The 18,177-nt window shown below is 38.9% G+C and overlaps 1 protein-coding gene across 6 annotated transcripts in view; it reads left to right on the forward strand.

Moving 5' to 3' along the window:
- Positions 1-18,177, forward strand: part of FAM135B (family with sequence similarity 135 member B) — a 183,443-nt gene that overhangs the window by 52,072 nt on the left and 113,194 nt on the right. For all 6 annotated transcript variants that reach the window (XR_013773751.1, XM_079301872.1, XM_079301874.1 and 3 more), the window contains one exon: positions 9,774-9,869. Coding sequence is in view for 5 of the 6 variants with exons in the window: in XM_079301872.1 (XP_079157998.1) it covers positions 9,793-9,869 (77 nt within the window). In the remaining variant the exon portion in view is untranslated. The remainder of the gene's footprint in view (positions 1-9,773; positions 9,870-18,177) is intronic.

The raw sequence follows: 18,177 nt of genomic DNA on the forward strand, positions 1-18,177 counted from the left end.
ACATGAAAATAAAATAAGGTCAGTCCCCTAAGGAGCCCTAATTTCCTGTATAAAACCAACAAAAGTGCCCAGAGTGAGAAGAATACATCTCCTTTTAGTGGGAAGAGAAGCTCAGTCAAATGTGAGAACAATGGATATTCTGTCTGAGCGTCCTAAATAGGCTTCAAATAACTTGCTGGCTTTTGATGCATTTTTGGTTTCTAAGACTGACAACAGGAATATCAGAAAAAAAGACTGAGGTGAACAGTGGGAATAAGACACAAAGACTTCTGAAGACTGAAGATGATGATGTTCCTAGTCTGAAATTTTAACTCTCAGTTGTGCATAAAATATTAAAACATCTTTTCCTTTTAAAGTTCACAAATAAGGAAAATAAGTCAGAGAAGGAACAGGTAGGGAAGGCATGAAGAGGATTATGTAGCAGTGGGAAGCTAGTCCAGGGGAAAGTTTGTATTATCTCCTTTTGCTTTCTGTTTTGCTCTTCCTCCTCTTCTATCTGAATTCCCCCTGCTGCTTCATTTTTTGCACAGTACCAGCAGCAGGTTATTATTAACTGATGTAAGCAGATAGTGATTTGTGCTGAGCTGAACTCAGCACTGGTGTCCTGACAGGCATGTGCTAACTGAGGACAAATCGAGGCTGCTCTTCATTCTACCTTTTTCTTTTTTTTCTTTTTTTTTTTTGAATGCTCTGACCTAAATTTGCACAGCTGTGTTCACATTTAATCCTGTGTAATAGCTCAAAGGCTTTATATTTCATAAGAGCAGCCTACTGACACCTGACATTTATTCTGGCCCTCTTCAGTTCTGCCCTAAAATCCTCTGGAACAACCTGGTATTTTTGGGTTTTTCTCTTAGTAGATTTGCTCCTCTATTTAAATACCCTTGAAATGACCAGTTTATGGAAAGTATAATCTACACTTGCTTCTCAGCCTTCTTGGACCTGGTCACCTGTGCAAAATCTCTAGTGTAGATTGGTCTCACAAACAGAATGTGAAAGGAATTGAAGTAAGTTGTTGACTTGTTTTCCTGAGTGATTTTCTTTGGACCCTTTAGTTACATTCTGTTTTCACCCCATGTGGTCCATATAATTGAAGCTATTGATCTAGAGTGAAAGTTCTCAGCTGTGGGTTTCAAGTGGTTTTAATCTTAATACTAATTTTGTTGCTGGAGGTTGAATGGGCATCTACCCCCACTGAATCAAGTACCACAGTTACTTTTTGAATTCCAGTTGTAATGGTAAAAGACAAACCACATTGAAGTTTGTAAATGCAAAAAAACCCTACAAAACCATAAAATAACACAGCTCCTTTCTTATTTTCTCCACTCTGAATATTCTTTGGGCTATGAGTAATTTTTTAAAGGGTCATTTCATATTTGTGTCTCTAACTCATTACATTTCAGTGGTAGCTAATCAAGGAACCTTGGGAAAAGTGACTCATGGTGTTGCACTCTGAACATATGTCTGATGCATTTGACAAAATTTTGAATATTGATTTTCCTGAGAATATTAAACAGCAAACTTTTTTTTTTTTTTTTGTAACATTGGAAGATTCTTTTTAAGGGTTTGCATCCAAACTGAGTTAGCACTTTAGAGTATAAAAACTGAATTAGTCTTTATAATTTTAAACCAGGCTAAATGCTTATGCACTGAATACAAAGCATATTTCATAGATGTGACTGAGCAAGATTATGTGCCTTGTGTTTGTTTTTATTGTATCACGAATTTTTACTTTGGTTTCAATACTGGAGGGAACATGCAAGGGATTACAGCAGACTGGAAACCTAAAAAACCTTATCAAAAGAACTGCAAGGGATTATCTGTGATGCTATCTCATTCTGTAAATTATGCAGGGAAAAGTTAGGTGGTTGTAAAGACTGGAGACCTCACAAAGCAATCCCTGACAGTTCCATGACTAAGAGAGCATTAGAAGGTTTATCATGGAGGAAAATAACTTGATTTCCAGGGAAGACTTGAGACTGAAATCTTAATTGTAATAGACAAGAGAACAAACAGAAAACCACAAACACTCTTTGACCCAACAAGTCTAACAAGACTAGCAAGTCTTTGGGCTGAGTTTTACATCATAAAATCACAGAATCATTTAGGCTGGTAAACACTTTGAAGATGATTGAGTCCAGCTGTGTATGCACAGAGTCTCCTGTGCTGGTTTTGGCTGGGAGAGAGTTATGTTTTTTTTTTTTTTTATTGGCTGGTATGGGGCTGTGTTGGATTTCTGCAGGGAACAGTGTTGATAACACAGGGATGTTTTCATTACTGCTGAGCAGGGCTTACACAGAGTAAAGGACTTTTCTGCCTTTTACACCCCCCCACCAGCAAGGAGTCTGGGGGAGCACAAGGATTTGGGAGGGGACAGAGCCAACCCCAACTGATTAAAGGGATATTCCAGATTATATTCCATCCTCTTCAACAGATAAACTATGGGGAAAGGTGACCTGGGGCTGCTGCTCAAGGGCTAGCTGGACACTGGTCAATTATTATTCATTTGCATAGTTTTTCATTCTTGGGTTTTATTTCATGATTTTATTTTTTTCATTTTATTTTTCAGTACTCTTATTACTAATATTATACTTGAATTATTAAACCATTCTTGTCCCAACTCACAAGATTCCTCACTTTTCCCCTTCCAGGTCTCTTCCCCACATCCTGCTGGGGCTAAGTGAATGTGTTGTGTGTTTCTTGGTTGCCACCATGATTTCTATGTTAACATTCATGGATTACAAATTTTGTTAATCTGTTCTTGAGATCAGTTTCTGTGATCTGCACCATGCACTTCCCCCCCCCCCCCCCCCCCCCAGCTCCTTTTAAAGATTGGGGTTGGCTTTGCAGTTTCCTTGCTCTGCAGTGATTAGTGATGTTTTGCCTGGGAGGTATTTTACTAAAGCACTGATCTTGAGTTTAATCTCGTATTTGGACTCTGACCTGAAGGCATGATTGTACTTCTGGTACCCTCTAATGGACACAATTAATAAGGAGTCCCAGTCTTTGGCAGGAACAGTCTTTATTCAGCTTTCCTCAAGGAAAGACTTGCAAAGTCTCAAAGGAAATGGGAACACATGGAAGGAGGTATTTGGGATCTGAAAATCAGCTGTGCTGGAGGTGATCTATAGGTACTGGGATGAAATCTGTGCACACAGTCCATGTGGTGACATTTTTCATGAGATGCAGTGACATCATACACCCACAGCCAGGTGACAATGATCTGGACAGAACAACTATTGATGAACAAGTCAGACAACTCTGAGAATGTGACAATTGAGACTCCTTAGTGTGGAACAGTTTGCTTTCATATGGAGGCCCATCTAGTACACCTGGAATTAACTGTTCCAAAGGTGAAAACATAATCCTGCCATTTGTCAAGGATTAATACAGATTGGACTGGAACAAGATGTATGTTCCCAACACCTGCAGTACATTGGTGACATCATATTGTGGGGCAAAACAAACAGCAGGAGGAAGAAGAGAAGAGAAGAGAAGAGAAGAGAAGAGAAGAGAAGAGAAGAGAAGAGAAAGAAGAGAAGAGAAGAGAAGAGAAGAGAAGAGAAGAGAAGAGAAAGAGAAGAGAAGAGAAGAGAAGAAGAGAAGAGAAGAGGAAGAGAAGAAGGAGAGAGATGAAGAGAAGAGAAGAGAAGAGAAGAGAAGAGAAGAGAAGAGAAGAGAAGAGAAGAGAAGAGAAGAGAAGAGGAAGAAGAGAAGAGAAGAAAGAGAAGAGAAAGAGGAAGAGAAGAAGAGAAGAGAGAGATAGAGAAGAGAGAGAAGAGAGAAGAGAATAATCCAGATTATTTTGAAAGCTATTTGTGCTATAAAACAGAGTATGGTAAATGGACCTGCACAGGAAATTCAAATTTTAGGACTAAAAGAGCAAGGGTAGATGTTTTCATATCTCAAGGGGTGTGATCATAAAAAACCAAAAGCACAAGATTTCTTGGGTGTCATGGGTTTTTTGGAGAATGTGTGTTCCAGGTTATAGTCTGATCTATACTGATTACAGTCTCCCTCTCTATTTTTTAAGAAGAATGAGTTTAAAAGGGGTGTTGAGCTGCAGCAAACATTTGAACAAACTAAATGGGTGATAATTTTGGCCAGCCCAGACATGACAAGATGTAAAAACCATGCTTTATATCCCAGACAGGGGTAATGGCTCCATCTGGAGCATCTGGCCAAAAGAGCCTGGAGAGACTCTAGGCTGGACTTTAGGGTCTAGAAATGGGATATGGGGAGTCTAAAGCCTGTTACACTGCTAAACTGAGAAAGAAATACAAGAACATGTGAAGGAATCTGAGCCTCTTCAGAGGTAGTTGGTACAGAAAAGGTGAATTTTGCATCCTGCTTTTCTGGAGTCAGCTGGGTGTTCAAAGGGAGGGTCCCCTCCAGGCATCATGCAGTGATGCCACATGCAGTAAGTGTTGTCCTTGTGATGCAATGGGCTCAGACTGCAAATCCTGAGTGCCTGGGAAATGTGGATCTGGCCATGGACTGGCCAGAGGGCACGTGCTCCTGTACCTAGGACTGTGACCCTGATGGGCAGGTGGACCAGACTGCTAGAACTGAAAAGGCTCTGGAGGATCTGGATCTGGAGCCTACGGGTGAGCTATTTATAGCTCAATGATTCTATGACACATCAGAACATTTAGGAAGAGAGGAAAAATACAAATGAGCTTGTGATCAAGTGTTAGACTTGGCTACTGATGGCATTGACAAGCCTTGCCACTTTTTGTATCTTTAGTGTTGTACTTAGATTGGCTCCTTTTAAAGTGTAAAGGAAATATCTTACTGCCACTCAAAATCTTAGAAGTACTGGCTTGACTTATTTTAACAAAATGAGGTGTTAAGTTCTGAAATCACCTTGAAGGTGAAGACCTCACCTCTCTCATTTTGCTGATGTGCTGACAGGAAAAGCTGACAGGCTCTGTAAAGTGGAGAACAACTAATGACAGCATTGTGGTGAAAGGACTTACTGACATTTGTGACTCCTTTGTCTCAGGAAATTAATGTGTGCTCAGGCAAGGCACTGAGATGCAATCACTGTCCTTAGAGCTGGGATCTAGTTCAGCTGCATGAAAGTCAGCAATTAAAAAGGAAAACAACAATGAAAAAGAGATTTGGTCTAATTAGTTTGCTTTTTCTAATCTTTCATCTCAGAGCATATATGTGTGCTTGCTGTCCTCCTTGTATTGTGTTCCTCTTACTTTTCTTACTTAGAAGTACAGTGGGTGATGCTATTAGTGGAGAGGAGAATAAAGAGAATCTGTGACTTTATTCACTTAATCAAGGAATTCCTATCAAATAAATAAATGGATACAAATGCCTAGCTTGAAATAAGTACCAACTTCTGAAAAAAAAATCACAATTAAATAAAAAATGCTTTAAAACCAGTAATGACAGTGGTGATAGCCTGCAGATAGTATGTTCTTAAGAGGTAGCTGCATTTTCTTAAATGAATGCTTCTAGGTTCATGAGTCATTAGCCTTGGGCACATGGCATTTTGTTCTTTTCTCCTTGGTATATTTTTCCTTTTTTTTCCTTTTTTAAACCAATTTCTGTGATGCTTAAGAATGGTGAATACACTAAAAACAAACAAACTAAAAACAACAACAACAAAAAAACCCCCCAGTTTATGTTTAAAAAATATGGTTTGTATTTTCCTTGGATGTAATTGTGCAAATGCTAGAAGGTTCCTATTATTTAGTGTTTCATCCTTCTATCCAATGTGCTTTCTCCCCATCTCCCTTTCCTTAGCTCTCTTTGTTTGGGGTGAAATTGCTGTTTGTGGGGAATTGTCAGATTCATTTTTATCTTCAAGGTCTTTAGCAGTGTTGTGGATGGTACCTAATCAACTAATCACTTCCTGGCAGAGGGCTTGGTCAGTTGACTGGATCCCTAAAATTCCATTAAGTACAAATAATGCAAATTAAAAACGTTGCATTTAGCCAGTATTATTTCTTGGTCAGTCTCCAATGCAGAAGGTATTTCCACTGACAACAATGGGAATGTAGGGAGTAAAATTCAGTCTTCCCTTAAAAATGCAAGTGAGACAGTCTCCAGTTTTTAAACATATAGATTTTCATAGGCTCTATTTATAGAAAGGATTCTGATTTTCAGTTGTGTCCTTGCTCTAAGTAAAGGGACAACTGGAATTGACTGTCCCTTGGTAGGACACCAACCCAGCTGGAAGGACAAATTGTCACACTGGTGACCTGACTGGTGCCACTGGTGCCTGCAGGACAGCACAGCACAGCCAGTGACAGTGGCAGTGCCATCTGAAACAATCCATGCTTTGAGTGACCAGGGGAACCACAGCCACTGCTTTTGCAGGAGCAGATGGCCAAAACACTTCCCATGTTGCTTTATTTGCTTTGCAGTTATATTTATTAGTGTTGTCTTAAGGTCTCTTTTTGAAAAATGCAAGGAGCTTGATATAGAAACAGACATTTCAGAAATACAAATATACTAAAGCCTTCCCAAAGATGACCTCTATAATTTTCTTTAAGCTGCTTATTAGATAACTGATGATACTTCAATACTGGCAGCATTCCATATTGTGTTTACAATGCTGATGTCATGGCAACCTTCAGTATTATTTTTACCAACTATTGCTCTATTTATAACCCAAGGTTGTCCTGCAGAAAGTTTGATCAGAGGTCCTTCATCAGTCCTTGATTTTGGAGGGTTGTGATAAGGTTCCTTTAAGCAGGCACCTGGTAGAAAAATTAAAAATTAGTGCATTATTTTAATGACTTAATATTTTCTTGGTCCAGTGGTGCCTGGAGCTGTTTTGTGAAATTTCATAGTTTCTTGCATTGCAGAATTACAGCCTTGTGTCTAAGCAGGATTCTTTGAACCTTGCTAAGTGCCATGAAGGTGCACCAGAGGCACCTTTTAGTTCTTGCTCTTTACTTCTTGGGAGGTGCTCCCTGAAGTACCAGGCTCTAGTGCTGGGGTCTAGATCTGGGTGATGTGATCATCTGGTGTGCTGTGGGGTGGGTGGAAGTTCAAACTGGTGTAGCAGGTGCTTACACTTTGATTCTGGTGACCAGTGAGGGAAATAAAATTACAGAAATAGGTTTTTCATTTGCTTGTTTTTTATTTTTTAGAATGACTTCTGTATTTGTTTTGAAGAAGTACAAAGCTTGAAAAATATAGTGCAAATACAGAGAAGACCTGTGTGTGTATTTCCATATCTTAAATTTTTCCTATATCTTAACTAATTACAACTCCACATCATCATTTCTATCTTAGACAATACTGGTACTGGGCTGAACTGGCTGGCCATCCATTCACACCTCTCCTCTTTAAACTGGTGACTTCAAAAGCCTGGAGTTTCCTTTGATCCTGAGCTTTTGGTCTAGGGAAATATGCCTCAGCCCAACATGCAGATATATTGCCAAAGGCAATTCTTTTAATTAGAGCTCTCCTCAAGACTAAATACCTTGTCAGAATACTGCTTTGTGGTTTTCATGGTTTCCTACTAGCTTCCCACACAGTCTGCTTTTTGACTCAGGCAAGGCTATCCACACACAGACACTCATAACCAGGTGGGTATGTCATATTCATGACTTACAAACTGTGTACAACTTCTCAATCTGTGCCAAAAAAGCAAAAGGACAATATACTGTTTTCATTCCTGTTGAAATGGGGGCAAAGGAAACAAAGAGCATTGCTTTTCCTGCCCTGCACTCAGCACTGCCCAGGCTGTAGCTCGAGTGCTGTGTCCAGTTCTGGAGCCCTCAGTTGAGGAAGGATGCTGACTGAGATGCTGCCCAGGTCCACAGAAGGGCAGCAGGGCTGGGAAGGGCTCTGGAACACAAGTCCTGTGAGGAGCATCTGAGGGAGCTGGGGGTGTTTATCCTGGAGAAGAGGAGGCTCAGGGGTGTGAGTTTATCTCTCTACAGCCCCCTGACAGCAGGCTGGGGTCAGTCTCTTCTCCCAGGCAGCAGCAGGACCAGGGGACACAGCCCTGAGCTGCACCAGGGGGGGTTAGGCTGGATATTTGGAATAAAGAGTGACTGGGCATTGGAATGGGCTGCCCAGGGAGGTGGTGAGTGTCCCTGGAGGTGTTTAAGCAAAGACCAGGTGTGGCACCCAGGGCCTTGCTCAGGGCAAGGTGGTGTTGGGTCATGGATTGGACTCGATGATCTCAAGGGTCTTTTCCAACATAGTTTATTCTGTGATTCTCTGACAAATAGAGTTTGAATGTACCTTCAGCACACCCAAATCATGGCCTGGCACATGCTAATGTAGAGTTCCTTACCTCAGAGGCATATCAGATATGTAGTTTAGCAATTCTCTTTGTCTTTCTCACAGTTATAGACATATATTACAGGTATTTTATATCACATTTTGTCATTCCAAAGTCTGAGGATGGTGAATGAAAAATTAATAACCTTTTAACTCTGGAATGAGATCTTTTTGAAAAACTGTAGTGCTTGAGATGATAGCCAGAAAAAAACCTTAGTTTAAAATAATCAGTGTAATAAGCCAGTCAGTTAGAAAATTACTAATCAGGAGCAAGCCTTGAGAAAGCTAAAGCCTAATGCTTATCTGAGGACTTCATGTATCAAAATCTTCTTCACTCCTGCTTCATTAAAGGACACGGTCAAATCTATGAGAGCCATGAAAATTATTGATTAGCACCTCTGGAGAAATTTTTCACATTGCATCTGAGCTACACATTCCTTTAAAGCCCTGTGTGTCACAAAAAGGGGAATTGCTAAGAGCCCTGACATGGATCTTCCTCAGAGACTGCACTTGGCTTCTGCCAAACAACAACTAAAATTTTGCTTATGAATGTGATAATGAAAAAAAATTTAATCTTTATCCTCTCATTGATCCTGTAGAAAATTTCCAGGCAGCTTGGCAGATTTCCAGAAGTACATTTGCTGGGGATGGTGGGGAGAAGGAGGGAAGGGCAGAAAAATAATAGAAAATAATTGAAAGCTGCAAAAGTCCTTGGGTTGCCTCTCCTGTAATTAGGGAAATGTTAAGGACCTACACTTGTGTATTAAATAGACCTGGTTTGGAAACTTATTTCCTTGAGTGAGGCATGACCTCCTGAGGTCCCTTCCTACCTGAATATTTTTATGATTCAATAAGCACATGAGATGTACTATGTAAATGGCTGAAATGCTTCAAAATCTTGATCTCACTGTTGTGGCCTATTAGGTGCCATGACTGTCATCATTTTCTTTAAAAGAATATCTTCCATTCATTAATATTTAAATTATTCATATTCCCTCAGAAGCTTCCCTTCTGGGATTTTATTTAAGTCATAGGAGGGGTCAAAAGGAAGAGAAATCTGAATTCTGCTCTCATCTATCTAGGGTTCTTGTCTTTTTGGCCTGTGCTTTTACAGAAATGAGCTGTGCTGACCCTGGAAATCTGCCATTTCATAAAATGAGAAGGGAAAAAAAAATCTATTTTCCATACAAGAGCAGCAAGAGAGTTAATTAAAATTTGCTTTGAGATTCTTGCTCATAATATGTTATTTACTTTTTGCTTCTTATACTTTTCATAATATTATCATTCTGCCCTCAGGCTTAATTAGACTTCTTACCTCTCTTAATTACTGCTTTGATCTGGCTTTTAGTGAGTTTTCCTGAAGATGGAGCCAAATGATGTCATTGTAAGATATCAGTCCATTTCAAGCTTTGCATGGACCCCAAGATGCCAACTAAAATGAAATCATCCATTCATAGATTTGTTAAGTAAAGCACTTCAAGTATTGACAATGTTTTTATATGTGTGTTATTTAGGTGATGACCTGATAAAACCATGTCTGAGGTTCAGGGAACGGTCGAGTTTTCTGTGGAGCTACACAAATTCCACAATGTGGACCTCTTCCAGAGGGGGTGAGTTGATGTTTCCATTAATTTGCAGCTGGCAACAGAGGGGCAGCTTACAGAAAAGAGTTAAATTGCAAAACAGGTTCTTTTCTGCCAAGTGCAGTTATATTTCATGCAATCTCCAGGGCAGAGAAGGATGTCATTGGGCTTTCATTGCTGTCAAGGAAGATCAATGTACATTACTTTCACTATAAACTCGGGCTGACTGACTTGTTTTTGCACTACAATGTTGTAATGCTCCAAATTATTTTAAGCCCCTGTTCAGATGTAAGTACAATGGCTGTTTTAAATGCTTCTGGACTGGTTTTGAGTCTCCATGGTAAATAATAGCTGCATTGAATTACAATGCAAACAATTCCATTTCAGGGCCATGAATCTAATGACCATATTCTTTTAATGAAATTTAGCTGAATCCCACCATTTCAGAAGGGAAAATGAATACTCATATTTGTCTAAAGCTCTGCTTCTGGTGGCCACACTGATTTTCCACATCCCCATAACTTAGAAGAACATCTACAGCACTGGTCTAGCCCAACTTTGGCCTCTATTATATTTGCACCACTCTGCCTAGTAGTTTTTGAACAACCTAATGGCTGTGAAGAAGCCTGGCCAGGTATGAGCTTTTGCTCAGCTTGCACATTGCACCCCACAGGTGTCCTTCAGTGAAGAAAAATTAGACAAGGAAACATTTTTGGGGGAGATCAGGACTCTCAGCCCAAAATAATGTACTTCATTGAAAACAGTGGGTCTAGAGGAATGTTATTTTCCTTCACCTACCAAAACTGATGTTTACAGAATACTACTTGTTCTTTTTCAAGCCTTAGCTTGGCACAGAGGTGTTTCACAGCTGATTTGTCTATCTCAAGCATCATTTCCCTCATGAAAACCAGGGCATTGTTTCAGGTACTGGGATGGATTAGGTAGAGCTGTTTCCATCAGTACAGAGACATTTTGTTATTTGATTTACTTTGATGAACTGTGTGGGAAAAATGCTGGGAACTTGAATGAAGGAAACACAGGTTTATTTGGTTTTAACAGCTGGCATCTGTCATTCTGTTGCTCTCTCCAAGAGGATATCCACCAACTTTATGTTAGAGAGTATTCTGAGTATGTCAAATACTGGCATCAAACTGAAAAAGAAACCTCTATGCTTGAACTGTTTGGTTTACCCAAGCTATTAAAAAAATCTCATGTGCATTCTGATTCTTATGATAACAGAAGACAGCCCTAACTATAGATTCTTTTTTTATTTCCTTGGTTTATGGTGATCATTGTAATGCCTTTGATCTTCTTCACAACTGAAAATCTACTCCCATATTGGGCTATGTGATTTTTTGGACTCAGACAATAGGATGTTCAGAGTTTAGCCAGGAATATTTCCATGTTCCAGTGTGATGACCTGCCTGTTTTTTCTTGTATTGGTCTGATTTTGCATTCAATCATTTCTTTGAAATGCTTTCCTTGGCTTTGACAGTCACATCAAATCTCTGGTGTGGGGGTAAGCCTAGCACTAACACAGATAATATATTCAGCTGTCACACTAATGAGTTCCTAATTACCTTTGCTTTTTTCCCCACTGGTACTTACCTTGCTTTACTGATTAATATTCCAAACACATGATACTATAGGTTATACTGCATTAATTTGTTTGCAGTAATTTTTCTTTCTATGTATCCTGCACAATATTACATTTGATTTCCTTCCATCATTTTAACCTTTACATTTCCAGCAAAACCCTTGTGTCTGATGAGTAGATGAGTTTGCCCAATTTCATTTTAACTTGGGCACACTTTTAATTTTGACATTTTGTACTGCCATTGTTGACATTGACTATAGGCATCTGTGATATCTTGTGGTCTCCACAGATGAGAGTCTGGTGGAATTAAGAATGATGTGTATTTTCTATTTAACTAACATTTTTCTTCTCTGAGTGACTTGTAAATTGAATCAATATCGTTCTGTCCTGATGAAGGTCAGAGAGGTGATTTATGAAGTGCTGTCTATCAGAAAAGCAGATAAATTGAAATTCATCTTAATTTCTGTGAGAACCCAACACACTGTGTTTTTTTAACCTCAGAAGCATGCAAAAAATGAAGAGCATTAATAATAATTTATATAATCTACTTTTCCTCCTAATATTTTGGTACAAAAGCCAAATTAAAATATCATAATAAAACCCCTGCATATGCCCACAAACACAGAATAGTCCTTCTCCTGTGTGCCTAACTGACAGGGCTGAAATTTCTGGTTTGGAACTTGGCAGCTGCAGAAATAAGGGCAATATTTCCCAAAACATTTAGTCTTGGCTAGCTGTCATTCTGAAGGCATTGCCCTTTGGGAGAGTGTGACTGTGCCAACCACGAGTCTCTTCAAGAGGAGCACTCCATTCAAATAAAAGAATGAATAAATCAACATGAGTTAGGAAGAATCAGCCCTTCTGGAACCATTAGGGGATAGTTAATCAAGCTTGATTAAGGACATGAGCTGCTGTCCATAAGTCACAGAGTCAAAGTGCTTTAAAATGTTAGGCTGCCAGTAATGGCCCTGTTCTATTTTTGATTTTACTGGATGCTATTTTGAAATCTGTATGCATGCACAGTTGCCACCTCTACCTCCCCATGAGAAATGGAAGCTCCTTAAATTATTTGAACTACAACTCCTGCTATTGGAATAATGTTTCTTTACCTGTATGAATAGTTACTATTTAAAAATTAGATTTTTTTTTTTTTGTGAATATTTGTCATGGTTTTATGTTTTTAGCAAATTTATATCAGGAACAGTCAGTAAATTATGTGTTGCAGGTAGTTTGGTCAGTTGTTGTTAAATATATCTTCTTCTGGTGCACAAATATAACTGTGTGAGTATTTATGGACATCAAAGGTAAAATGCTGCACTCTGTAGGCTCTGTTATAGGGGAAGAAAACCTTTGTCTTGGTCAAACCAAAGGATTTGCAATGTTGCCTGATGCCAGATTTTTAAAGGTTGAGTAATAAGTAATGCAATTTCTGGAAGGAAAAACATTTTTGAGTTTTCCGTCTTTAATTCTTTCTATCGTATGCTGCTTAATAACTGGTGACATTTTCTCTAGTGAAATTAGCTAACTGATTCTGATTTTCCTTAATAGAGTAGGAAATAAAATTATCCCTGACTGCCAGAGATCAATTAATTGATTTGTCTGGTTCTGTCAGAAGCAATCCTTCTGCACCTTTTTTTCTTAAAGCTTTTCAAAATCTATTTGACTAAGGAAAAAAATGAACCCCACAAGTGCTGCATTCACAGGGTGAGTAATATTTGGAGTTTGTGAGGAAATTGAGGGCACAAAGAAGGTGAAATAATGACTGACTAGTGGTAGGATTCTGGCAATGATGTCTCATAAAACATTGACCAAGGTAAGTCACTGGTTACTGATCACAGGGCTGAATCAACTGCTTATCTTCTCAATCCTCAGATTCCTGCAATTTGTGTCTGACACTTCACTTACACTGGTGGTTTATGTGTGTGAAGGGTGGTGGTGATTAAAAATGAGTGGGAAAATGAAATCCAGTTTCTTCTAAAAGGAGAAAAGATCAGTGGTTTGAGAGCTTGCAAAACCCTGCAAGGATCAGACCAGGGATCAATAGCACTCAGAGCTGCTGGAAAGAAGATTTTCTGACTCAACAGGCTAAGATTTTGTGTGGCAAAACATCCCTGTTAACTACCAGATGGACAGCTGGGCTTCAGTGTCCTTAGCTATGGAATCATTCTTTTAGAGACAAAATGCAGCAGCTCCTTTTCCCAACAAACTGGGGTTCAGAAATCCATCAGGACCTCAGATGTACCTGAAAAACACACGTTGTGTTCAGAGGTTCAGACTTTAATTCTCAGAGTCTTTGATGGACAGTGTCAGAATATATATATAAAATATAGTTTGAAAGTGTAAGACATGTAAATCTTGTTACTTTGTTCATAAAAATATGCATTTCTTCAGACTTCTCACCTGTGATGAAATGCAAATCACTTCTGGAGTGTAAATCTGTCATTTTAAAAATACCTAGTGCATTTATGATGCATGAATTCTCTTTATTATAAATGAAAAAAAAAAGGGGAAAAATAAAAGGAAGAAGTATTGTAAAGGGATGGAAGTGATACCTTTTTAGAATAATAAGTGCTGTCCCTTGGAACAGATGCATTGACAGGACTGATTTTTTTTTTTTTTTCTTTTTCTTGCCATGATGACGTTCTTCAATTTAAGGCAGCACTCAATATTCTAAAAAAAAAAAAAAAAAAAAGGCATAAAACCCCTGAGGAGTCAGTCAGCTGAGAACCTACTGAAGTGACAAGATGGAGCTTAGTTTAGCACAATTCTAAAGCCATGAAAATAGCTGCAGTGCAGGTGTGCATGAATCTAAAGATCAGAGTCCTGAAGTGCAGCAAATGGCAACTTCATGGAAATCCTGAATGATGGGTTATTGTCATGACAGCTGTGAAGACAGTTTTCTCATTTGGTTAATGGGTATAGCCATCTTTAATTTCTAGGCACTCTGTGTCTGCTGAAGAGAGTTGGGAAGTCCTGTGCCAGTGCTAGGGGGGAAACAGTGATAATAAATGGATGTGAGGCTGTTCTGCAGGTGAAGAACAGCACCTCAGCAAACCCCATTGACAGGTCATTGATTAGTCAGTGGAAAGTAGGGTGCTCTGGAAATTATATTTCTCCTTCAAATAAGGAATACTCTGGCTTACCTGACCCTAAATACATTAGGTTCTGTGTCACTTGGCCACCTATAGACAGATGAACAAAAGGCCAAACCCAACTCTCCAAGGCAATACCACAGAATTAGTACAAATTCAGAAATAAGAGGCCTGGATAGATACTACTCAAAGCCTTGAGATAATATTTATGCTTAGATAATGCTAGTTTATGATTTGTTTTCTACACACTGTTCCCAACAATCATTAATACAGAGTAAAAACCAGGCATGTGCAGTGTCAGAGGGAAAATTCTGGACAGCAGAGTAATTTGAAACAAACACATGTTGGAGATCCCAGGAATGTTATAGCAAATTGAGAGCTTCTGAGAACTCCAAATGTCATCCTGCCACTGCTCAACCCATATGGTCCAGCTTCAGCACTTGTTCTGCTCCCACCAGGCACCCATGACACAACATGAGTTGTCTGAGTCATATGTTGGGATGGAATGTGCTCAGTTTACTTCAGCCACCCTTCACACATGGGGTAGCAACTGTTTCTCTCTTGGTCATAAGCACTAGAGTGATAACTAGTCATTAAAACAAATTACTTGAAAGAGCACACTGCACAGCATTCAGCAAATTGGCCTCTATTCATGGACACATCTGAGGGGAAAAAAAAAAAAAAATGTTCTAGTGAACCAATAGATTCACCTCCTATCTCTCTTTCTGATCCTGATTTTGTTAGACTAGTCTCTGGTTTTCCCCACCGTCAGAAAATAAACAACTGGGACTTAAGAAAGACATTTTGAAAGATTGGTAAATGCTGCAAAGCAATTTCTGATCCAAAGATAAAAGGTGGTGATACTTACAGAGAGAACAGTTTGGTGTTGATACTCTGGCATACAGGTGGGAAGCTTTGCACATATCAGGAAAATTCATAAATCAAAAGTAAGGATACAGACAGGGAAGGCACTCTGACTGCTCCTGGAAGACAAACATTAAAATATATCATATAGACAGTGCTAGCCAAGAGGAATGTCATGCAAACAGATGGGATCCACTCTCCCAGGAAATAAAATGCAAGCTGTGATGTTAGATTAAAATCTTGGGGGGAAAAATAGAGTTAAAAAGAGAAGAAAAAAACAAAATTGAACTTTTGGGATTTAGCCAGTTTTTAATGCTCATCAGCCATTAACTGGAAGACAGTTCATTCTATCATCTGTAGCATTAAAAATTGACTATTATAAGATTTTCTTCAAAGCTCTTGATGTGTAATTTGGCACTGCCTTTCCTATTTTTATGAATCCAATTCATAAAATAAGAAATATTTCTATAAGCAGAGATCTTAAAATTTAAAGTATTGTCCCCTAGAGTATCACAGAGTGGCTTTGATCCCTCTTAAGTTCTGCTAATCAAATGTTTTAATCTAATTGACTAGATGTATGTCTTTGAGGTGAATTTCTACTTGAATCAATAGATTTTATCCAAAAAGTAGCTGTTCTTTGTTCATAGACCTTAGAAGCATGTGATCTTCATTGATGCACCTGGATCAGTTTTGCCCTCTGAGCCTGTCTCCTTAATGAACTGATGACACAAGCCCCATAAATTCTTACACTGTGTCATTAAGTGCAGCATTGGAAATTGAGCTCCTCCAGGATGTGACACACTTGTTGAGGAACTGGACACAGTGACATCAAGATTTAAGGCATGGAGCACTGCAGGCAGCTGAAAAGCAGAATCTAATTTTATAAGCAAACCACATTTCTCAGCTAAAATCACTTATTAATGATAATCAAGTAAATCTGTTTTGTGGTGTAAGCTGAGCAGCCAGGTGAGTTACTGGAGACCATGGTCCTGGTGATAAATCACTAAAACAGTGTTTACTTCATGGACTGAAACTGAGTGCAGAAAGCAAGAAGAAAGAAGGCAGCACAGCTTCTTTGTTGCTCCTATGCTGAGGAATACTATGGTCATACTCATCTTGGAGTCAGGGGATCATTCATGCTGCAAGGGAACTTCTGTGGTTTTTAGTCCAATAACAGCTTAAAGCAGCAATTATTGAATTCAGACCAAGTTACTCAAGGCCAAGTCCAGTCCCATCTTGAATCTGCCAAGGGTAGAGATTCTCCAGACTCTGGACAACAAATTTCAGAGCTTGAGTGTAATCAAAGGATTTTACTTTTCCCCTAGCAGCTCTCCCAAGAGCTTGTCCTGTATTTGAAGACAAGATTTGCTGCTGGTGGTCCCTCCTTGCTTTCCCTGGGGACATGCACAGTGTGTGCCACAGAGCCATGAAATGGTTTGAGCTGGAAGGGACCTCAAAGACCATTAGTTCCAACCCACCTATGTAACAGTGTGATAACAAACTCCAAATACAGGCAACTTCAGCTGCCTCTATCAGTTGTTTGCAGAGTGCTTTAGAGAAAAAAAGCACTAGAAGAGCTAAACCACCACAATCATCTTCACATGAAAACTTGGAGAATAAATTCTCATTCCCTAAATAATTGCACACAAGGAGCACTATAGTTTTTTTTAAAGCATTTCATAATTATTTTATTACCAGACCTTCTCATTCACTAATGGCTGGCACTCTCTCTTGTTTAGAATAATTGCTCTGACACAGTCTATGCCAGTGCCATGTTTCTGGCTTGTTCTAGTTAAGATCAGTGCTTTAAAACTGTGTCACTTCACTTGTTCTTAAGTAATAAAATGTTGCAGAACATACACATAAATCCTTTCACAAGCCTGAGGGCTTAGGCTTCCTCCCACAATTTACACATACAGAGAGCTGAGTGATTCCCAGCAGCAGACATGGGTTCATCTGTAACTCTCTGAGTTAGGAACTCTAGTCAACATCTCAGGTATAGCTGTGTATAGATATAAATCATGTGAGATTGAAACTATTTTCTGACATAATTCACTCAGAAAGTCATCAAAGCAACAATATAAATGTCACTTGAACTGGGGTGATATTTGCTTTCCTCAGAGGAGATAGTATGTAGATATTAAGGGGCAAAGGTTTAATTTTTGGCCAGCCAAATGCAATGTTTAGCCTAGCCCAGTTTGGGGCTTTTTTTTCTTTTTTTTTTTTTTTTTTTTTTTTTTTTTTTTTTTTTTTTTTTGGTGTTACATATGGGCTTGCAAAGAACACACTTCCTTTCCATTTCTCTATGACTGATTAACAACAATGAATTATTTAATAAGTGAATGGAACCTGGATTTAGTATTTTTAAAAGACATATTTTTAAACTGTTACATATTTAATTGTTTTGGGATACAACCTGCCATGGTTTTCATAGCAACTGGGAGGATTCAAAAATGATTTTAAATAGTACAAGACTTCCTTGTCAAATTGTCCCACTGCAAGAAATATGGTTTTAAAAGAAAGGGGAAAGTGGGGGGGAAAAAACACAGACATTACCAAAACTCAACTACAAACACTTTAGTTACAAACACGTGCATAAACTTGCACATAAACACACCAGGTGACAATACTTTTTAAAAAAATCTCATCCTGTATGAGATTTTTATGTGACACTCATCACTAACATGAGTACCCCTCAGTAGTGTTACATGAAATAAAAGCCCACACCCGTATTTTGTCTCACTGTTATGTCCTTGATGCACATTATTTTCAGAGAGGAGCA

The sequence above is a fragment of the Erithacus rubecula genome, assembly GCF_903797595.1.
Source record: "Erithacus rubecula genome assembly, chromosome: 3".
NCBI lineage: Eukaryota > Metazoa > Chordata > Aves > Passeriformes > Muscicapidae > Erithacus > Erithacus rubecula.